We start from the raw sequence: 23,987 nt of genomic DNA, 5'->3' as shown, positions 1-23,987 counted from the left end.
GAATCTTATGACAGGATGATAAAGGAAGAACCAGATGTAAAGATATATAGAGTCTGAGGTAGGTGACAAAATAGTGTAGGTGGCAAAAGATGAACCAGATGTAAATTTGAGTATGAGGTGGATGACAAAATAATGGAAGTGGTAAATGAAGAACCAGGTCTAAAGTTACAGTGTGAAGTGCGTAACAGAATAATGGAGGTGGTAAAGGAAGAAACAGATGTAAAGTTAGAGTGTGAGGTGGGTGACAAAATAATGGAGGTGGTAAAGGAAGAACCAGATGTAAAGTCAGAGTGTGAGGTGGATGACCAAATAATGGAAGTTGTAAACGAAGAAACAGATGTAAAGTTAGAATGTGAGATGAGTGACAAAATGTTCCTCAGTGACAATGGGACTGTCCTGGATGCAGTGTCCTCAGCTGAAGTTAAGCAGTTCAGATGTTTAGAGTGTGATAAAACATTTCCTTTTAAGAAAAGTCTTAAACAACATGCAGTTGTTCATTCAGGAGTGAAGAATTTTGAGTGTGATGAATGTGGTAAACGATTTGCACAGAAGGGTGGTCTTTCTCAGCACCTATTAATTCATTCAGGAGTGAAGAATTTCAAGTGTGATGAATGTGGTAAACTATTTGCACATAAGAGTAGTCTCACTCAGCACCTATTAATTCATTCAGGAGTGAAGAAGTTCAAGTGTGATGAATGTGGTAAACGATTTGCACAGAAGGGTAGTCTCACTCTGCACCTATTAATTCATTCAGAAGTGAAGAATTTCAAGTGTGATGAATGTGGTAAACTATTTGCACATAAGAGTAGTCTCAATCAGCACCTATTAATTCATTCAGGAGTGAAGAAGTTCAAGTGTGATGAATGTGGTAAACTATTTGCACATAAGAATATTCTCATCAAACACCTATTAATTCATTCAGGAGTGAAGAATTTCAAGTGTGATGAATGTGGCAAACGATTTACACTGAAGGAAAATCTCATCAAACACCTATTAATTCATTCAGAAGTGAAGAAGTTCAAGTGTGATGACTGTGGTAAACGATTTGCACAGAAGGATGGTCTCACTCGTCACATATTAATTCATTCAGAAGTGAAGAATTTCAAGTGTGATGAATGTGGTAAACTATTTGCATATGAGGGTAGTCTCACCAAACACCTATTAATTCATTCAGGAGTGAAGAATTTCAAGTGTGATGAATGTGGTAAACTATTTGCACGTAACGGTGATCTCACCAGACATCTATCAATTCATTCAGGAGTGAAGAATTTCAAGTGTGATGAATGTGGCAAACGATTTGCACAGAAGGTTGGTCTCACCCGTCATATATTAATTCATTCAGGAGTGAAGAATTTCAAGTGTGATGAATGTGGTAAACTATTTGCACAGAAGATTGAACTCACTCGTCACATATTAATTCATTCAGGAGTGAAGAATTTCAAGTGTGATAAATGTGGTAAACTATTTGCACAGAAGATTGAGCTCACCCATCATTTATTAATTCATTCAGGAGTGAAGTTCAAGTGTGATGAATGTGGTAAACTGTTTGCACGTAAGGGTATTCTCACCAAACATCTATTAATTCATTCAGGAGTGAAGTTCAAGTGTGATGAATGTGGTAAACTATTTGCATATAAGGATAGTCTCACCAAACACCTATTAATTCATTCAGGAGTGAAGAATTTCAAGTGTGATGCTTGTGGTAAACTATTTGCACAGAAGGTTGATCTCACCCGTCACATATTAATTCATTCAGGAGTGAAGAATTTCAAGTGTGATGAATGTGGTAAACTATTTACACGGAAGGATGATCTCGCCCGTCACATATTAATTCATTCAGGAGTGAAGAATTTCAAGTGTGATGAATGTGGTAAACTATTTGCACATAAGGATATTCTCACCAAACACCTATTAAGTCATTCAGGAGTGAAGAATTTCAAGTGTGATGAATGTGGTAAACTATTTCCATATAAGGGTAGTCTCACCAATCACCTATTAATTCATTCAGGAGTGAAGAATTTCAAGTGTGATGAATGTGGTAAACGATTTGCACGTAACGGTGATCTCACCAGACACCTATCAATTCATTCATAAGGGAAGAATTTCAAGTGTGATAAATGTGGTAAACAGTTTGGTCAGAGAAGCAGTCTCACCACTATTTATCTATCTATAGCCCGACGCCATAATCCTGCAAAGGGTGGCCGCAGACAAAACGCCTCCAAGTTGCTCTGTCACCCACCATTTGACTACCCTCCCCCCAACTCACCCCCCCCTCCCTCATATACCTCTCAACTCCATCCCTCCACCTCATCCTTGGTCTACCCCTCCCTCTCCCTCCACCTCACCTACATACACCCTCTTAGTCTTTCATTCTCCATTCTTTTCACATGTCCAAACCACCTCAGTGTATTTCTCCTAATCTTCTCAACCACATCCACATCCACCCCACAACATTCCTTCACTTCTTCTTTCGTCAACCTGTCCCTCCACGTCACTCCACATGCTCCTCTCAAGTAACTCATTTCCACTGCTTTCACTCTTGACTTGTTCCCCTCTTGCAAGGTCCATGCCTCGCTTCCATATGTCAGGGTAGGGATCACAATACTAACATGCAGTGACTTCTTAACTTCCATACTCACCTCCCTATTTCTCATCACTGCTTTTAGTGTACCAACAACCTTCCTTCCCTGCTGTACCCTTTCATGCACTTCATCCCTCAAAGTTCCATCCTTACTCATCACACTACCCAGATACTTGAATGCACTCACATTCTCCATATCCTCACCATCCAACCTCACTGCACACTCTGTGTCTTCATTCCTCTCAAACACCATAACTTTACTTTTGTTTGCATTAACTTTCAGATTCCTCTTCCTGCACACTGTCCCAAATTCATTTATCAAACCTTGCAACTCCCATTCATCTTCACTCAACAATACTGTATCATCAGCAAACAGCAACACCGGAATCTTCCAGATCTCACCCTCATTCATTAGAGCCACCCCCACATCCTCTGCCCTACCCTGCACCTCCTTTACAACCCCATCCATGTATATATTAAACAGCCATGGAGACATTATACACCCCTGTTTCAATCCCACATTGAGATCAAAGAACTCACTCAGCTCACCATCCACTCGCACCATAGCCCTAGCTCCCTCGTACATACTCTTCACAGCACTCAACAATTTCCCCTCCACTCCATATATTCTTAATACCTTCCACATACCTTGCCTATCTGTTCTGTCATAAGCTTTCTCCAAGTCCATGAAGGCGGCATACACTTTCTTTCCATTCTCTAGATACTTCTCCACTAAACATCTTAGAACAAATATCTGATCTACACACCCTTTTCCCTCTCTAAATCCCCCTTGTTCTTCTCCAACTAGCTCCTCTGTCATATGCCTAACCCTATCAACGAGTATTCTACCATATATTTTACCAGTCACACTAAGAAGGCAAATACCCCTATGGTTACCACATACTTCTCTCTCCTCTTTTTCTTTCTATAAAGGAACAATTATACCTGATTTCCAGTCCTCTGGAACCCTTCCCTCTTCCCAAGCCAATCTATACAACTTTCATATCCACCCCACAACAATCTCACCCCCATACCTAAGCATTTCACCACACACTCCATCAATTCCTGGGGCCTTTCCCAACTTAATCTTCATCGCTTCCACTACTTCCGCCCTACTGATCTCTTCCTCCCTTCTCTCATCTCTTCTTCTCCCAGCCATTCCCCAACCACTTATACTTGCACTGCTCTCACTCTCTACATTCAACAAATCCTCAAAGTGCTCCTTCCATCTCCTCAATTTCTCTTTCTTCTCCACCAACAATCTATTATTCCTATCTTTCACTCCCCTACTATTTCCCCTTTCACACTGCCTTTACTTTCTTTACCTCCTTCCAAAACAATTTCTTACTCTCCCTCCATTTCACACTCAGATTCCTCCCAAACTCTTCATCCACTTACTTCTCACCACACACCTATTGAATCACTGTGCAGGGAAGAGTTTCTAGTGTGCGTAATGTGGTAAACAGATGACTCAGTTGATGTCATCCAACACTGTTTAATTCATTAAGGAGTGAAGAAATTCAAGTGTGATGAATGGGGTAAATGGTTTTATTATATGTTCTCTCCAGTATCAGTTCAGGAGTGAAAAAATTTCAAATATCATGACTGGAAAGCTGTGCAGAAAAAAAAAAAAAAAAAAGTTTTTATTCACTTGGCACCTCTCAATTCCTTCAGGTGTGAAACCAATTATACAGTAAACCCTCAAAGATCTGGATTTTGCGAAGATCCGGACCATTTCTTGGCAGATTTTCAATTTAAAACATAGGCTACATGATACACAATTTATTAATTAAAATTTACGAAAAAATATTGGACACATTATTATACTATCCTATTAATTTTATACTGTATTAAATGTAATTTAAATTTCATCAGTTCTCCGGTATCCTTTTGTGAGGCGCGCACATGTGAATGGGGGGGGGGGAATGCGGCCTTGAGGGGACAATGAGCTGAGGCAGTTGACTGAGTGTGAGTCGCAGGAACACATTGACCGAGTGAAAGCACAGTTTTCTTTCTTTACTCTTCCACCATGGCTCCAAAGCGCAAACATACGGTGCTAACCATGCGTGAAAAACTTGAATTACTAAATAAATTAGAAAAAGGTGTACCAATGTCTCAGTTGAGTGAGGAATATGGTTTTGCAAAACAAACAATCAGCGATACAAAGAGAAACAAAGCCAAGCTTCGTGGTTTTGCTGCCAAGGCAGGTGGAAGTAGAAGTGGAAGTGCAGGTCCCAGTTCCCAAGTGAAGCGTAAGATCGTTATTTATATAATTTCTGGAAGATCCGGATTTTTCGAGATCCGGACAGGGTTATAGCCCCAGTTAGTCCGGATCTTTGAGGGTTTACTGTATAGTTATGATAAATGTGGCCATGTGGAGAGGATGGAGAGTGAGAGACTGACGAGGAGAGTGTATGTGAGTGAGGTGGAGGGGGAGAGAGGAAGGGGGAGGCCAAGGATGAGGTGGAGAGACGGAGTGGAGAAGTATATGATGGAGGGAGGTGTGAGCTGGGAGCAGGGCAGTGAAATGGCGGGGGACAGGGCGACATGGAGGCAATTTGTTTGTGGCCACCCTGTATGGGATTAAGGTGTCTGGCAATAGATAGATAGATAAATGTGACTAAGCTTGAAGAAAAAATCAGGCTTTAACCAGGCATCCCCCCCGTTTCCTTGCTCGCTGTTGTTGTGGGGGGACTTCAGAGACGTCGATTGGGTCTTGACGAGTGGCGGAGCTATGGTGGGGTCCCTATTCTGCCCTCTCCCCTCTCCTTGAGTCCCTGTCACTGCCTCATCTTATTTTGCAATGCCCTTTTTCCTATTGCTTCTTCCTTCCTTTTCCCCTATCATCACCAAATAGTGGAGGCCTTTAGTGATGATACTAGTCTCCGCCCCTTTGTCATTTCGGGCGAGACTGCTTCCTTCCCACGTGTTTGCCGTGCATGGCAACCTATATATTGCATGCGCCCCACTATCTGGGAGCTGAGTCCACCATGGGGCAGGGTGCAGTTCCCTGCCGTGGGCAACACGCTCCTTTAGTAGGTGGGTTGGCATAAGACGGGCAGCCCAGTGTGGACCCACCGTGCAGATCAGCTGGCCATGTGTTGGCTCAGTCAACCTTGGCTAGGGTCAAGCAGGCCCTGTTTGGTGGGCACTGCATTGGCCCATAGCTGCCACTCCACACCAAACCGTGTCCACGTATACCACTCCCGCTATCCCTGGGGCTGTTGGGTGAGTTGGACACAACATCAGCCTCCCCTTGTTGGGCTCCATGGTGGGTGGGGGGTGGGTTGGTGAAGTCTACCAATTCACATTATATGGATACAATTACTTCTCACCTGATTATGTTGATGACCCAGGACTCCCCTTTGACTGTGGCCTCAACTTCTTCCTCTTCCCCTATACGTTTGGTTACATTAAACACCCCATCCTCCCCACCTACTGTGTCTTCCACTCTTCCAGCTTCTGCTCTGTCTACGTCAGTCAGTCCTTCTACTATTGTCACACTTCATCCTTACCTTCCTCCACCTCCTGTCTCTAATCCTTCTATGTTTTCTGTCTCCCTCTCCCGACCTCATCCTTCTTCCTATGTACCTGCCTCGTCCCTCACCTTTTCAATTTTCGGTTCACAGACATGGTCAAAATTTTTCAGTGTCCATGATATGACCAACGACCTCTCACTCCACCTCTCTCTACTTTGACAAGTAGGGAGGGATGTCACCTTCTTGGCCCATCCGAATGGTTCTCGTCTCCTTTTCGTTCACAGTGCTGCCCAAGCTGAGAAAGTGACATCCCTGGTCAGCAATGCAGGACAACCCATCTTTGTGTCCTTAGGCATTCAGCTCAATTCTGCCACTGGCACGTCCGTTTACCATCTTCGATGTCCTTCGGCCAGAGGGCTTTCACAGATTGCTTTATTGACATTGAGCTAATCCTTTCAGAACAGCTTCATCCAATACGTTCAGTCCATTGTTATACAATTCCTGCTCGTGGACGATGCCAAGAGCCTGCTAATATCGTATAATAGTTTCTTCTTTTAGCGATCTGCCCCCACAGTCATCATTGGAGGCACTGTTCTCCAAGTATGTGAGTATATTCCATCTCCTCGCCAGTGCACATCTTGTTGGCGCTTTGGCCATCCAGCCAAATACGGCCAATCATCTGCAATCTGCGCCAGCTGTGCACTGGCCAGTCATACCACCTCAGAATGCATTTCCACCATCCGATGCTGCCCTAACTGTCAGAGTAGCTATTCTGCCACCTACCAACAATGTCCCGTCTACCTCTTCGAAGTAGAAGTGTCCAGCATCTGCTGGAAAACTGTCCTCTCCCTTCGTGAGGCTCGTTGCAGAGTTCGCGGCCTCGGTCACCATCCTAACGTTACCTATGCACATGTAGCTCGTTCTCCTCCCTTAGTAACTTGTAGTACCAGAACTGGTTCTTCTTCCCCTTCTGCACCTATCTCTGTATCTGCCGGCCCTTCTTCCTGTCCTCCCACCTCTCGTCTTCCCACCTCTCGCTCTGTCCCTACCCCTGTGACTGTTGGCTCCTCTTCCCTTCCTCCTAGTACTCCTATTTCCACCTCTCCCTCCTCTCTACCTAACCCCCCCTCTACCTGAGTCCTCCCCTTACAGACTCCTCTTGATCCTGTCTCTATTTCTTTCTCTGTTTTAGATTTCTTTACCTCTACCTCCTCTCCATCTCCTTCCTTACCTGTTCCCTCTCCTTGTCCATTCCCCCATTCCCAACCTCATCTCTCCTCTCACTCCTCCAGTTCTGTTTCTCATACTGGCCGTTTGGTGCCTCTGGCCCAACGTCCTGTCCGACCCTCATCCTCCTCTAGTGGTGAGCGTAGACTACCCATCACATTGGACTGTAAATTTCTCTTGCCCATCCTCCTACTTCTCCGGCTCGTAAAGTTCTCGCGACGAATACCCGCCCCTCTCGTTTTATACACTCTTCCGCGTCGAAGTCCACATCTCAGCAGTCTCCTCAGTCATGTCCCTGGACTGCCCCACCACCGGCTGATTGTAACACAAAATCCTTTGGTGATAACAGTGAAACCATCCCCAAGATTATGGATTACATTTTAACTTCTACACCATATTCAGTAGACAATGCTGTACCCTCTCTGTTGAAGTTCATCCTGTACCGCCTGATCCTCCTACTCCTCTCCCTCCTTCACCGTCTGTCCCCTCCTCCTCTATGCCCCCTTCCTTTTCCACTTCTTCCAATACTCCTTCCCCTCTATCTCTCCCCATGCCTCCTGGCTATGGTGGCCATCCTGCTTGTCCACCACTTCCACCTTCTGCCCCTCTTCATACTGTCGTAATGACTCGGTAATATATGTTACTCTTCTCTATTATATTTTACTTAAGGATGGAAGTTTGGAGGGTGAGGTGCTTGAAAGGGTACAGCAGGGAAGAAAGGTTGCTGGTTCTATGAAAGCGGTGATAAGAAACAGGGAAGTGAGCATGGAAGTGAAAAAGTTATTACATGACAATATTGTGATACCAACTCTAACGTATGGAAGTGAAGCTTGGACCTTGTTGGAGGGGCACAAGTCAAGAGTGAGAGCAGTGGAAATGAGTTATATGAGAGAAGCATGTGGAGTTACATGGAGAGATAGACTGACAAATGAGGAAGTGAAGGAGCGTTGTGGTGTGGACGTGGATGTGATAGGACGTGTTAGGAGAAACACACTGAGGTAGTTTGGCCATGTGGAGAGGATGGAGAGTGAGAGACTAATGAGGAGAGTGTATGTAAGTGAGGTGGAGGGTGAGAGAGGGAGGGGAAGGCCAAGGATGAGATGGAGGGATGGAGTGGAGAGATATATGAGAGAGGTGGATGTGAATTGGGAGCAGGGCAGTGGAATGGTGGGGGACAGGGCAACATGGAGGCGATTTGTTTGTGGCCACCCCCTAAGGGATTAAGGCGTCTGGCAGTAGATAGATAGATAGATAGATAGTAATATATTTTACTTCCTGTGTATTTATATTTTACTTCCTGTGTATTATATTTTATCTTTAGTATTAATTTCCTTTTATCTTTCCTAGACTCAATTTTTCTGTTAGGTTTTACTTTTATTTGGTGTATTAAGGTTTTAGTATGGCTATTTTACAATGGAGCATACACAGTTTTACGGCCCATCACAATGACCTCTATCTTTCAGTTCACTGTCCGTCCTTAGCCTGTTTACAAGAACCCCGATTGTCTTCCCCTTTGGTACCTATACCCGGCTATTGTTTCTTGTTCTCTCCTGCTTCTTTTTCTGTTTCAGCTATCCTAGTCCACCATACAGTTCCTCTTGAATGTCTGTCCATTAACGCCACTGTTCCATGTCATTTTATTTGTGTTTTTCTCAGACGTTGGATTACAGTGGTTTCTATTATTTCTCTCCCTCCCAGCCTATTGATTTCTTTGCCTTATCTCTTTGATTATCCCAGTTACCCATCCCAATTTTATTGGGAGGTTTTAACAGTCGTCATGCATTATGGGGCAGTGCCATTACTAATTCGCGTGGCATCCACCTTGAGTCTTTTATTTTTAATAATGGTATATCCTTGTTGAATACAGGAACTTCGATGCATTTTGATGCTAAAACTCGTACTTTCTCCTGTCTGGATCTCTCCTTGTGCCCCCCTTCTCTTTAGATTTGCATTGGTCTGTTCTTTCGGACGTTGTATATAGTGATCACTTTCCTATCAAACTTACTCTTACTACATATTGTCCGGTAATTAGACCCCCTCGATGGAGTTTTCCGAAAGCTGACTGGCCGTCCTTTACTTCTTTAACTGTTCCTGCTATAACCCCTTCTTCCTTCTCTACTGTTTTAGATATGCTCACTTATTTTACTGTGTGAGTTCTGAGTGCAGCTTTGACTGCGATTCGTAGGTCGTCCTGTCCTTTTACTTTGAAGTGTGTGCCTTGGTGGGATTCGGATTGTACTGTGCCTCTCCATGTTAAACGTGCATGTTGGAAGAGTTACCTACGCAAACGCAACACCTCGGATGAACAGAGTGGATTTCTACTGTTTAAAAAGGTCCACGCTCTTCTTTGTAAGATTGTTAAATGGGCTAAACGCCGTAGCTGGAGATTATACGTTTCCACCATTACTGCCAATGCACCCATTGCTTCCGATTGGAAATGTATATGCAAAATAGCTGGTAAACATCTTCCCATGCCTTCCCCTGTCCTCCACTTGGATGGGGAGTCAGTTGCAGATGTTTATCTAGTTGCTAATGGCTTAGGTCTTCATTTTAGTAATGTTAGTAGCGGCTCTCATCTCTCACCTGAATTCCATGCCACTGAAGCTGCTACTGAATGCACGCCTGTTGTCTTCAAGCTGTCGTCTAGTCAGTCATATAACGCTCAATTCACGCTCCATGGGTTGTCCTCTGCCCTTCGTCGTTGTAAGAACACTTAGGAGGGTCCTGATGGCATTCACCATAATATGCTCCATCACCTTTACCCCCAGGCCCTGCCCTTATTATTAGCTGTTTATAATCATATCTGGACAAAGTTGTTTTTCCTCCCTCTTTTCGTAATGCTGTCATTCTCCCATTTCTTAAACTGGGAAAGCAAGGCCATGCCCCTCAAGATTATCACCCCATTGCTCTTACTAGCTGTCTTTGCAAATTGTTTGAGCGTATGATAAATCATCGTCTTATGTGGCTCCTGGAATCCAAGCAGCTTTTGTCCTCTTCACAGTTTGGTTTTCAAAAAGCTCGCGGCACCTTAACTTCCCTCCTAAATCTAGAGACTTATATCTGTTCAGCCTTTGCCACTCGGCAATCTGTTGTTGCAGTGTTCTTTGACCTTGAGAAGGCTTATGACACAGCCTGGCGCTACCATATTTTACACACAGTTCGTTCTTGTGGTATTGATGGTAACCTTGGTGATTTCTTAAAGAATTTTCTATCAGCTCGTTTTCTTAGTGTTTGTGTTCAGCATACATATTCAGATCCATTCCCACAATATGAAGGTGTTCCCCAAGGCAGTGTTCTTAGCACTACTCTTTTTTTTTTTATTGCCAATTAATGAGCTCTTTTCTTGTCTCCCAGTTGGTGTTTGCTATCTTATATGTTGATGATTTTGCAATATATGCTTCAGATTGTGATATCTCTGCCCTTGGCGATCTTATGCAATGTGCGGTTTCTGCCGCCTCAGAATGGGCTACTTCTCATGGCTTTTAGTTCTCTCCTGTTAAGTCTCATGCTATTACTTTTACTCATTCTCATCTTATTTCTCAACTACCTCTTTTTCTCTATGACTCTCCTCTTCCATACAAAACCTCCACTTCCTTTTGTGGCCTTCTTTCTGACTCCCGTCTTACTTGGAAGGATCATGTTTTCTCCTTGACAATCTCAGCCTTGGAACGCCTCAGTCTTTTATAAACATTGTCTCACGTGTCGTGGGTGCTGATCGGACTACTCTCCTTTGTCTCTATATTGTTCTCGTTCTCTCCAAACTTGACTATGCTTGCCAAGTTTATTCTTCCGCTTCAGACACCGTCCTCCAACAACTTGATTCTGTGCATCATCACGATTTGCTTCTGGCTCTTGGAGTTTTTAAGCCCTCCCCAATTGAGAGTCTGTATGCTGAATCAAGAGTTCCATCACTCTTTTGCTGTCATGCTCTACTTTCTGTTTGTGCCTATGCTAAGTTGCACTGTTTTCCTCATACCCCTTCTCTACTTCCTCCTAGTCCTAACTTCGACATGTTTTCCATTCCTAGGACCAAGCCACCTTTTGCAGTTCGAACTTGTACTCTCTTCTCACACTCCTTCCTTACTGTTAGTAATGCTTTTTCTTTCCGCACATGTCTTTTCCCTCTGTGGCTACTTCCACGACTCCATGTTTGACCTTCCATTTTCCCTTATTCCAGGTCCAATTCTTCTTCATTCTCCGTTCCCAGTTTTCAGACTATCTCTCCCACCTTTCCTCTGCCTATGTACACTAATGGTTCAAAAACCCCTGCAGGCTTTGGATTTGCAATTCTCTTTTCTAACACCTTTTATCATTTTAGCCTTCCTACTTATGCAAGTGTTCTAACAGTGGAGTTATATGCCCTCTTGTTTGCATTGCGGTATATTTGTCGTGCCTCCTCACCCTCGTTTGTGATATTCTCTGATTCATACAGTGCTCTGTCCTTTCTTCAGTCACCCTCTACTTCTTACCCTGTAGTCCTTTGTATCTTGGAATGGTTGTTGCGTATCTCCTCCTGTCGTAAAACAGTCCAGTTTTGTTGGGTTCCAGGACATGTGGGCATCATGGACAATGAACGTACTGATCAGTTGGCTTGCATGGCTGTTACCAGGGATGTCTCTCCTTCCTTCCTCATTCCAGTCTCTGACTTTCTTCCTGCTCTATCTTCCCCCCTTGAACACCGGTGGCAGTCTTATTGGGACTCTGTCACTAATAATAAACTATGTGCTGTTAAACCCTTTATTTCCCCCTGGTTGACCCCTTGCCACCGTAATAGGAGGTGGAAGATTGCTGTAGTTCGTCTTAGAATTGGTCATACTAGACTTACCCACTCGTATTTGATGTCTGGTGATCGCCCTCCCCTTTGTACTCGTTGCAATACCATTCTTTCTGTACGGCATATATTCCTTGATTGTCCTCTTTACACTCTACAGTGACATACTGTATTTCATTTCCTTTTTGTCTCACCTCCAACTTCCCCCCCCTTCTTGCAGACTTTCTCTGAGAATCACCATATTTTTCCTTCCATAATATCATGTCCTTCCTTACCTCTGTTGGTCTTTTCAACACGTAATTCCGTTCCTTACTTCAGTAGCCCCATCTGTGATATGATACACTTCTCCCATTGACCCATTGCTATCACGACGCCTGTCTGTGCTCCCAGCCCACCCAGCGTACACGCCTTGTCGCCGATGATCTGGCTTTGCGCTGGATTTTGGCACTAGGTTCTTATTGTTCTTCTTCTTCTTCTTTAACCAGGCATGGTGCCATTCACTAACAAGTGAGGGAGAAGACATGTTTTATCTCTTAGGCTGGTTTGAGAGTGTAATAGAAAATTTTAAAAAGTGGGTTGCAGGAAAAAAAAAAAATTGAGAGCTTTGGTCTATAGTGCCCCTTTAACTACTGTTGGTACTTGTGGCAGGCCACCCCTCATGCATCGTGTCATGTGATCTACTGAACCAAGACATTATTAACCATGAGTGATAAAATAATGTGAAACTCTAGATACAGTAACCCCTTAATATACTGAACCCTTTCCATGAATTTCAGTTTTAACGACCACCTTGAGTTGGCCGAACATTATGTTCTCTTAAGAAACTTTGTTTGGTAAAAGAATGGATGTGCAGGAAATACTCACCAGGTTTGGGTTCACCCCCTCAACACACACTGTGTGTGTATTAAAAACATGTTTAATGTCCATGCAGCTGTTTTGTACTATTTCCATTGCTATACTTTATTATGTAATACAGTAATTACTGTAATGTAACAGTTAATGTACAGTGAATTTACCCACGCTTTAGCTGTAAATACTGATCAACCAGTGTACAGTAGTGTAAAGGCAGTGTACAGTATAGTGCAGGATTGTGGTTGTTATCAGTGACTATCTGTGCCAGTGTGGAATGCAATTTATGTTTAATGTACATGCAGGTGTTTTGTACTGATTGCCTTGCTATTTTCTGGTATGTAGTAATTACTGTAATGCAACAGGTAATGTACAGTGTCAGTTTCTTTTACCTACACTTTCCATGTAAATACTGAGTGACAAATGAACATAGATTTATCCAAGGCCTACTTCCAGTCTTTATTTGCAGTGCAATTACTTCCTGAAAGGTAAGAGTAAATATGTCAATTAGTAAATACAGCATTTATTGAGAAAAAGAGCCATTTAGACCTACCTGTATCTTATTGTGTACGAGTATATGGCCGAACAATGCAGTACAATTACCGTAACAATCTTTGTTCGGTAAAAGCCACAACACTTGGGAAATACTGAACAGCATGGTGTTCAGTTTTAATGTCAAGGTTTTAGTACCAGTTAGTTCATTATATCAAGAGTGCACTGTTTTAGGAGAGGGCTGTTCACTGTGATAGTTGTACAGCAGTACAGGGCATTCATTTGGTATGAAATAAACTGGGCAACAAGGTGGACTGTATCCTGCACAACATGTGTACACAAAAATATTGTACATATATGTATTTTTTTTTTTTTTTTTTTTTTTTTTTTTTATGTGTCCGACTCTGGGCATAGACTTCACAGCCTGCTCCCAAGGCCCAGCAGTCCTCCTACATTTCATACACCTCTACATGTCACCACTTTGGCGCTAACACCCACCATCCATATTGATTGCATGGTAGGGCTGTCTCGTACAGGACTGGTGTATTGGTATTAGCGGGGGTATTTTTACGACATGTCGGCGGGTCTTCCGGTGGATCAGTAAAGTCTGATATTTATGAAACTCAAATCCTTAACACGTTACCCGCATGCTGAGCCACTGGTGTACCATTTGATGTCTTCTTTCCTAGCGTGTTGATACACTGATGGTGCAATAATGAGTAATAATTTGTTTTCACTTTTTCATGTATTTCACCTTCACAAATATTGGCTGGGCAGATTTTTTGTTGCTGCTTTTACAGTAGAAGACATGTTGAATAGGATAATGATACAAGATTAGAGAAATGCCTATATAGTTAGGGAATGTATATCAGACTTCCAGTAGTGACTATTACATTTCATTTAGATGTCAAACAATACTATTAATTACACAAAAACATTGAAAAACAACTCTGTGATGCAGAACTAGGGCCATGAGATGCAAATACACTTTTCTTGAAAAAAACAAACAAACAAAGAGTAATTTTACAAATGATAAATATTTGTGACTTTTTACAGGAAGAAAAAATGGAGTAACCACTCTTGTTTTGAACAGTTCTACATTTACTTTGTTAGGAAACAACAAAAAAAGATAAATGCTGGATGTTTCTGGTTATTGAACTTTTTTTAATAATTATAAATGATTAATTATAATCAATACTTGTAATTATCCTTGGCTGGATACTGATGATTACTATTACGGCATTCAACGTACCCAGCTATCATTATGCTTGGTTGCAAGAAACACTGTCATCAGTGATGCAAAAAAAAATTTAGAAGGCTGGTGAAGAGATTAGAAGGAGGAAAAAAGAACAAGAAACAAGATAATAATAAAAAAGGTAGTGTTGGACCTTTGCTTGGACTTCCTTCAATTACCTAAATAGCCAAGTGCCACCTGGAATTTCACGACAGAGAATGAGATGGTAACAAACTAAAGAAAACGGAAGCACCAGGTAAGGGTGAGTGGAGACTGCGCTACAGTGGGCCAAATTAGTACACTACCTCAGTGATCCACCGGTGGTGCATCATGCAACATGAGAAGAAAATGTCAGGATACCACGTGTTGGGCCACCAGTGACGTACTACTTTTATGAAGGCATATCCCTCATTGGTACTCAGTAAAGTGACTTAAATCCTTTCGCTGTGATGGCTCCTTGCAGACTGATGGGAGAGAGCTCTGAAGTGAAACGCGGCCTGGGAGAGAACTTATATTGCCTAAACGCAGGTAACGTGTTAAGCTGTTCCCTGCCCCAGCGGGGATTTGAACCTGGGTCCATTAGGACTGCAGGCCACCTCTCTACCGATTGAGCCACTGCGTCCCCCAATTGCGTCCCCCAATTGCTCTTTGTGGGCAGCAACTTATCTTATTGTGTGACATTTTATAATGGGATAATGATGTCTAAACACATGGCAAGTGCTTCACTTTGTAGTGAGAGTAATCTGAGTTTTCACTTTACTGGAGCAGGTCTAATGGAACACAATTTTTACAGTACTTTTGCCTCAAGTTTTCTTTTATTTTTGTCATGGGGGAGGGAGGTACTTTAATTGCAAGGTAGAGCACTAGCTGGGTGCTTAGATCACTAATGTCAAGTATCCCATGAAAAATGTTGGAGAAAAATCATGTAAGAGATGTCACCCTTACCAGCATGAGTAACGTTATATGTTTCCGGTATGCATTTTTCACTGGCATGGTATATTTTCTTACCCAAATCATCATGCACTAGGAGATGTGCAGTTTAATAGGAACAGCTTACATCCATATAAATACATCATAATATGAAGGCATATAATCAGAGGGTATGATGGATCTAGGCAGAAAGGTAAGATATGCTAAGGTTTTAGTGGCTGTGAAAGAAAAAGACCCGCAAATCTATTGAAAGTATATTTATTCATTCATTCATCATCTGATCCTGTGTTGCCCCATGAGGAGTGTAGGAGTCCAGGGCTAAACAAGTTGGTCCTGACATTTAAGATGGGTGACCAGCCTCACTCATCCCTGAGTGGCATTGCGTGAGCAGTAAACTCCAACCCTCCCATGAAAATAAACCTGCACTGGCTCAGTCCAATTGGAGTGCCTTAACCCCTCCCGTCCGGCAGATGTCGCGAGCGCTCCACCTAGCTGGGCATTCCTGAAACAAATCGGGAAAATCGTCTATATTTTAAACCTTCATATCGCAGTTAATACTTAACCAAATAAAACAAACAAGGTGTCATATTACTCACCAGTCCTTTGACTTCACGCTGATTGCATCAGATGGTCCGTGAAGTGCATGTAGGGAGAGTGACTGAGCAGGGAATGAGGGCAATTTTTGTTGTTTTTTTGCCAGTGTCCATATGCATGGTGGAGGTTCGGTGACACAACTAAGGCTTACACTAGCCCACCACAATAATAACACTTCAATAGCACTTCCAGAAGACCAAAATCCACTACAAACACTATTTACGTGAATAATTTTCCATAATCAGTCATACTTAATGCTCGTAGGCTGGTAACCATAGTAACGACCTTGAAGGCAGGCTGTCTGCTCGCCTCCACCACCACCACCCCTCCTTACAAACACTCTCATGCTCTCTCTCTCTCTCTCTCTCTCTCTCTCTCTCTCTCTCTCTCTCTCTCACACACACACACAAACACACACACACACACACACACACACACACACACACCGCTCGCTGGCTCAGTGGTAGCGTTCTCGCTTGCCATCTGGTAGACGGGAGTTCGAGCCTTGCTCAGGTTGTGAAAAGTTTCACTGACAAAGTGGGTGGTTACTGTCTCCCTTGAGCAAGGGGATGGGTGTGTGCATGTGTGAAGGTCACAGCCTTGCCCTTAGATTGGACTATATGAGCTCTCAGCTCCCTTCCGGGAGGATAAAAGCTGATGATCACGACCATCAAGTGATCCTGACCAGCCCAGTGAATTACACATGCACAGACAGAGATGTTTGTCTTGCATTGTCGTTTGATTCTGGCACTGCTGAGCGAGTAGAAGTCTGGGTATTACAACTGCTAGAAATAATACTGTTATTACTACTACTACAGCTACCATGTTCTGGTGCCAATATTGTTTCCCATGACTAGTTATAGTTTCACACTATTGTTGCATATTACATAAAGTTGTTTATTCATAATTAACAATCTGCAAGGTAGTATGAATGATAAATAACCAAACACCATTTCACTGTAAAGTGAGGCTTTGGATGGGATGTGCATCAGACATCTTCTTTTAATCAAAACCTAGAGTAAAGGGAAGGCGATAGAGAAATATGAATTTTATATATGTTTAAGTCTTGAGGGAAATAATTACCTTGTTGGTATACTTTAATGTAATCAATACTACTTTATTGAGGTGTATAATGTGCATGGTACAGTTATGATGCTTTTATTCATGTATAAATCCCAGTTGTCTGTGGAGGTTTAGCACCTCTGATTTTGCTGACCTCGGCGCCACACCCAGTGTGAGGGAGGCAGCTAACAGCAGAAAGCACGTATCACTAGAACGAGAGGGACGTATAACTCTGAGCTCTTTCAGTGTTGCAGTTGTATCTTTCTGTGGCCAATAAAGAGAGATTTAATCTGCTCAGTTTTGCTTCACCTGCACACGCTACCTTCTGAGTTCCTTCAACAGGATTCTACACCGATTCCCACCATCTCCAGTGTGTGAGAAGACGTTTTGGTGGAGTGTGTCAGCCGGAAGTGACTTCGACCAGGAGCAACGTTACCTTGCGTGGAACCGTGAGGTCATGACTCAGCTGATATATATCAACTGGTGATCAGCTGTGAGGTTCCAAGCTGATATATATTAGTGACTAGTTGAGGAATTCCATACAGCTGAAACGGTTACAGTGGCGGCATTCCTGTCTGCTGTTACAACCACCACTACTACTACTACTATTACTATAGCTACCACAACTACTACTAGTACTGCCAGACATACTACCACCTACCCCTACAAGTACCACTACAAAAAAAGTAAAAAAAAAAAAATATTGTGAACAAAGTCTATCTATCTATCTATTGCCAGACACCACAATCCCACAAAGGGTGGCCATTTGACACTGAGTTAGTTGTTTTACAGGGAGGGGCACCAACCCTCCACCAACCCACTTGTTGACACGTAGGGAGCACGTATGGTTTGGTTATGTGGTTACCACCTACTGCCCATAATCGGAAATACTTCCCACTATGATTTTTTATTTCCTGTGACTTGTACTTTTTCATTATAACAAATATGTATAAATTAATATTTTCCATATAAAATAAGGCAACAACTTTATCATGAAACAAACTTTCTGCATCCATTATTCACATAAATATGCACAGAGCAGTAAAATAATTTTTCTAATTATACAAATAAACAACATACCGGTATGTACAAAACTAACACTAACTTATGCATAATACCCAGATGCCTTACACACACACACACACACACACACACACACACACACACATACACGGAGCTTTTCCTGGATCGTGGGGAAATAATCGCTGAATCAGCGACGAAAAGAAGTCCAGCCTATTTGTGATCATGTTAATGAGTGCGTGTGGTGGTCCCGTCAGACAGTAGTTAAAAAAAAAAAGAAATGCAGTTTCTGTCATAAAAAGAACAAGATATAGTGAAAATAGAAAGTCTTCATATGGTTGATTCATGGCGGAAAGGGACGGTGAATTGTTTACAATCGGCGAGAGAGATTGAGGGCTTCTCTGAAGAGGATGTGGGTAATGGAAAGTAATCCCTCTAATATCCGAACGCCCAATATCTGAACATCCCCACTAACCGGACATAATCGTCCTGGGATCCAATATTCCCAAAATGGGCCAAAAACTGCAAAAAATTCGAAAAAAAATCTGACTTTTTTTCCCACCCGTAATTTGAAATTGCTGCCTGGCGCCAAACAGCTGTTACACCATGGTCCCTTCACCCCTTCCTTCCTCCCCCCTCCCCCCTCCCCTGTCAGGGTTGCCATTTGGTATTTTTCATTACCAAGTGTGGGCCAATTTGGTAATGAAAAATTCGTTTGGTAATGAATCAGAATAATGCATTACCAAATGGATTTTTCACATGTATGAGGATACACAGGATGGAGATGGTGGACTGTTTGCTTTCTCTGATTAACCCCTTAAACGCGGATTGTCTCATTTGCGACGCTCGGCCAAAAGGACATAACGGCGGATCGTCGCGTTTGCGATTCTAGTAAATTTTGAATAACCGCAGGCAAGCAGGCTCCAGCTGGTATTGTCTATCAGTACCGCCACCCTTGAGCTACTTTTAGCACACTTGACCTTTGTACTACTGACTTCGGTTGTTGCCAAGTTTCATTTTTTTTACCCACCCACGCACCGCTGCCCGGCCCTCCCTCGTTGTGCGATATGGCAGCACTCGGATGGCTCATACGTGTCAATCTGCACCTTCCTCTCGCAAGCACTTTATGCTATTTGGAAACGCTTGTTTCCCCAGTTGTCACACTAGCATTTTTTTGCGCGGTTTGCCCCTGTTTAACGTCAGTCCACGCGAATCTTTCAAGATGACACCATGTCCAACTCAAGCTCTTCCAAGTCTGTGCCTTCCAGCCCTCCGGAAAAGGGTTTTGTGACCTCCACCCCGTACATAACCTTACAAGGAACTGCTAAGGGACTTAGTGACTCGGCTATAGCTAGTGAGTTATTGAAAGCCTCCATGGATTATGGAAGTGACGTCGGTGTATTGTCTAGCCTGGCAGAGTTGGACACGCAATTGAGTGCTGAGTCTGAGGTGCCAGAAGTGACTATTCCTGTGCCAAGCACCTCAACAGGCAAGGCTCCTGTGAAAAGGGGCCTAGTATATGGAAAGGGGGCCAAGAGGAAAAGAAGTGGTGACCCAGCTTCCCAGCCATTGTCCCCTACACCACGTCACGCCACCGCCAGCCCGCCATGCACTCCCAGCCCCATTCTCTCGTCGTCATCTTCAGCTGCCCTTTCTCTGGAGTCTTCGGAGTCGCCTTCACCACCTCGGAAGGGAAGTAGGCAGTCTAGTTTACGTAGTAGAGGTTTCCATAGGCCCAGTGTTCGTGCTAGTAGGGCTAGAACTTTGTCCCCTAGTGTAAGGCTAGCTCTTAAGGTTACTCGCACTAGGCAACTCGCCAGTCACGCCACCGCGAGTGACCTTGAACCCTCTGGTTATCTCCCCACCACCACCACCACTACACCGACACGACCTTGGACAGCCTCTGCCTCATGCACTGCCTCACCGCCTGCCTCACCCACTGCCACACGACCTGCCTCACCCACCACCGCCCCCAGCACCTCCCAGCCTAGGCAGGGCACTCTGGATGCCTTCGTGTGGTCAGAGGGCTCAGATTTTGTGCCGGAAGATCTGCCCTTTGATGCCAGTGGGTGTGGAATACAGGCTGACTTCCCTGTCCCAGAGGATGGTGAATGCTTGGACTACCTGTTGGCCTTCCTGGATAACGAAGCAATGGAGCAGATTTGTACCGAGATGAACAGGTACGAGGGGCAATCTGCTGCAGTTCGTGAAGGAGAAGGTGAAGCTGCAACGCCATCCACGTCGCGGATGGCAGCATGGGTTCCTCTAATGATCAGGGAACTGTTTGTATTTATTGGTTTGATGTTATTGATGCCCCACAATTGGAAGCATAAGCTCGAGGAATACTGGAGTTCAGACGATCTTTGCCCCACACCCATCTTCAATACATACATGAGTCGCGATCGTTTCAGGCAGCTCATGACTTACCTTCACTTTGCGAACAATGATGAGCCTTCCCAAACTGACCTATTATGGAAAGTGAGGGGAATCCTGAACTTGATCAAGGATAAGTTTACGAGTTCCTGTGCCCCTTCAAGAAAGTGGTGATTGACGAGTCCTTGGTTTTGTTCAGGGGCCGTCTTCGGTTTGTGCAGTATATTCCTAGCAAACGCCACCGCTTTGGAATAAAGTTTTTCGTGCTGTGCGACTGCAAGACGGGGTTCATCTTAGACTTCGTTATTTACACCGCCAGCAATGTCGACTTGGACAAGACTGACCCCCTTGGATTCTCTGGTTCTGTGGTGAAAGTGCTGTTGGAAAAGTACTTTGGCGAGAATCATGTCCTGTATACGGACAATTACTATACAGCTCCAAAACTCGCCAAGTACCTTTCTGAACACGGCGTCGGATCATGTGGCACTGTCAGGAGCAATAGGGCACACTACCCTGCCTTCCCCGAGGCTGAAAGATCAAAGCGGGGAGACGTGCATCTGAAGAAAACTGACAAGATGCTGGCGATCAGGTGGCACGATAAGAGAATCGTGAATGTGCTCACCACAGTTCACAAGGGGGAAATGCTGGCCACAGGGAAGGTCGACAGAAGGACTGGCGAGCCTGTGATGAAGCCTGATGCTGTTATTGACTACAACGTCAATATGCGGCTGGTGGACAAGTCTGACATGATGATCGGAGAGATAGACTGCCTGAGGAGGAACCGTCGCTGGTACAGGAAGGTGTTCTTGCACTTGATTGATATGTGCATGCTGAACGCCTTCATCCTGTATAAGATCAAGAACAGGAAGCCAGCAAACTACTCTCTCCGACGATTTTCAAAGACTTATGTGTACCAGCTGCTTCAGCGTTTTGGGCAGGTACTGCCATCAGGTCCCAGGCGCCGCACACACACACCTCCAGACCGCCTACAGTGTCAGGCCTACCTTCAGCGACACCGCCTGGAGCCACTGCCAAGAGGGGAAAAACACTCAGGTGGTGTCATGTGTGCAGCCACACTACCAGGCAGGACAGAACATTTAGGCGCACCTCCTTGCAGTGCAAAGAGTGCAAAATTCCCCTCTGTGCTTACCTGTGTTTCTTTGACTACCACAGCCTGACTAGATATTGAAAATAAGGGTAAGAATCTTGAAAATAATACTGAGAGTGACAGTGATACTAGTGTTTAGTTTTCTTTTACGTACTGACAGTGACAGTCTGATGAGTGTAAATTAGTGTATGTACTTGTAAAAGCACTGACAGTGACATTTTTTTTGTGTAAATAATTGTCCATAGTAATAATATAAGTATTGCAAGTGACAGTCACTCCAGTGTAAGAAGTTGAAAGCATATGTTTCTATTCTATGTTCTGACAGTGACAGTTTGTTGTGTAGAAAATATTATTTTTATAACAATGGACAGTGACACTGATGAATAAGGCAAAAAACTGACAGCTAGAGTGAAAGTGAGCGATAGAAATGAAGTGCGAGTGGCCGACTGGAGCGAGAATAAAGTGCCTGCCGTAAGGCTGAATAAACTCGCGCCGCGGTGGTCTTCCTCATTCCCGCTTCACAATACTGGCAGTGACAGTGATTTTTAGGGCCGTAATAGTGCCAGGCGAGCCTTTGCGAAGTACTATGAAGGAAAATAATGTAGTATACGTGTTTTTAGCCGTGAAAAGGGAAATGTGTGTTCAGTGACGCGAAGATCGCCGCCACGCTGCATGTCGGCCGTGCACTCCGTTCATTATAGCCTTATTTTCAGTGCTTATTGTACAAATACGGATTCCAAACAACCTGTATGTTGTTGTATAAAGTGTACTGTGACAGATTGAGGCTGTGGTAGAAAGAAAACCGGGTTTCTGGAGGTGTGAAAGTAAAGACTTTGTTACCCAAATTTGCAAGTCTTCACCAAGTCCTTTGGTAGTCCACGAAGGCTCAACATCTGTCTCAGGAGAAAGCTGAATGTAAGTACTATATGCCATAAAAATTTTAATGTTCTAGGGTTAATCTCTGATTTTTGGCAAATATTTTCCCACAGGTACTCAGACCCCGCTACAACCCCGCCACAGGAGGGGGATCGGCCGTACACGGCCGCGTTTAAGGGGTTAATCTGCTACCCTACATGGCGTGAAAATAATCAACATGGTGTTAATTATAAGGAGAGTGATTACATGTATTTCCACTTGGATAATTAGTCAGGTATAATTATTCCCTTGTGCAAAGGAAAAGGGGAAAAAGAAGTGTGTAGTAATCATAGGGGCATTTGTCTTCTTAGTATAATAGGAAAAGTGTATGGTAGGATACTTATTGACAGAGTTAGAGAAAGAACAGAGAAATTAGTTGGAGAAGAACAGGGAGGCTTTAGGAAGGGAAGAGGTTGTGTAGATCAGATATTCATTCCTAGATCTTTAGTGGAAAAGTTTCTAGAGAAGGGAAAGAAGTTGTATGCGGCTTTCATGGATTTGGAGAAAGCATATGACAGGGTGGATAGACAAGGATTGTGGAAAGTATTAAGAATATATGGAGTAGATGGGAAGTTGTTGAATGCTGTGAAGAGTATGTACGATGGTGCGAAGGCTGCAGTGCGTGTGGATGGTGAACTAAGTGAATTTCTCTCATTGAAGGTTGGGTTGAAGCAGGGATGTGCCATGTCTCCATGATTGTTCAATCTGTACATGGATGGGGTAATAAAAGAGGTACAAGGTAGGGTAGTGGATGTTGGAGTGGCCCTGGTGAGAGAGGATAGTGTTTGGAAACTCCCTGTACTGTTGTTTGCAGATGATACTGTGTTGTTGAGTGAAGACGAAGGGGAGCTGCAAGGCTTGGTGGATGAGTTTAAGAGAGTGTGTAAGAAACGGAATCTAAAGGTGAATGTAGAGAAGAGTAAAGTGATGGTCTTTGAGAGAGGTGAAGTCAGTGAATGTACAGCGAGGTTGGATGGTGAGGAATTGGAAAATGTGAGTACGTTTAAGTACTTGGGTATTGTGATGAGTAAGGATGGAGGTTTGGAGGGTGAAGTGCATGAAAGGGTACAGCAGGGAAGAAAGGTTGCTGGTTCTTTGAAAGCAGTGATAAGGAACAGGGAAGTGAGCATGGAAGTGAAAAAGTTACTACATGACAGTATTGTGATACCAACTCTAAAGTATGGAAGTGAAGCTTGGACGTTGTTGGAAGGACACAAGTCAAGAGTGAGAGCAGTGGAAATGAGTTATTTAAGAGGAGCCTGTGGAGTCACATGGAGAGACAGGCTGACGAATGAGGATGTAAAGGAGCATTGTGGTGTGGATGTGGATGTGATTGGAAGCGTTATGAGGAA

General features: G+C 43.7%; 1 protein-coding gene across 1 annotated transcript in view; it reads left to right on the top strand.

Moving 5' to 3' along the window:
* The first annotated feature begins 312 nt into the window (after nucleotides 1–312).
* Nucleotides 313–23,987, top strand: part of LOC145413235 (uncharacterized) — a 58,363-nt gene continuing 34,688 nt past the window's right edge. The window contains exon 1 of the mRNA XM_080282966.1: nucleotides 313–1,120. Coding sequence (XP_080139092.1) covers nucleotides 313–1,120 — 808 coding nt within the window. The remainder of the gene's footprint in view (nucleotides 1,121–23,987) is intronic.

The sequence above is a fragment of the Coenobita brevimanus genome, chromosome 95 (assembly GCF_032717465.1).
Source record: "Coenobita brevimanus isolate Jiangsu-jjx chromosome 95, ASM3271746v2, whole genome shotgun sequence".
NCBI lineage: Eukaryota > Metazoa > Arthropoda > Malacostraca > Decapoda > Coenobitidae > Coenobita > Coenobita brevimanus.
The sequence above is the reverse complement of the archived record's forward strand: the minus strand, read 5'-3'. Positions and strand labels throughout refer to the sequence as shown.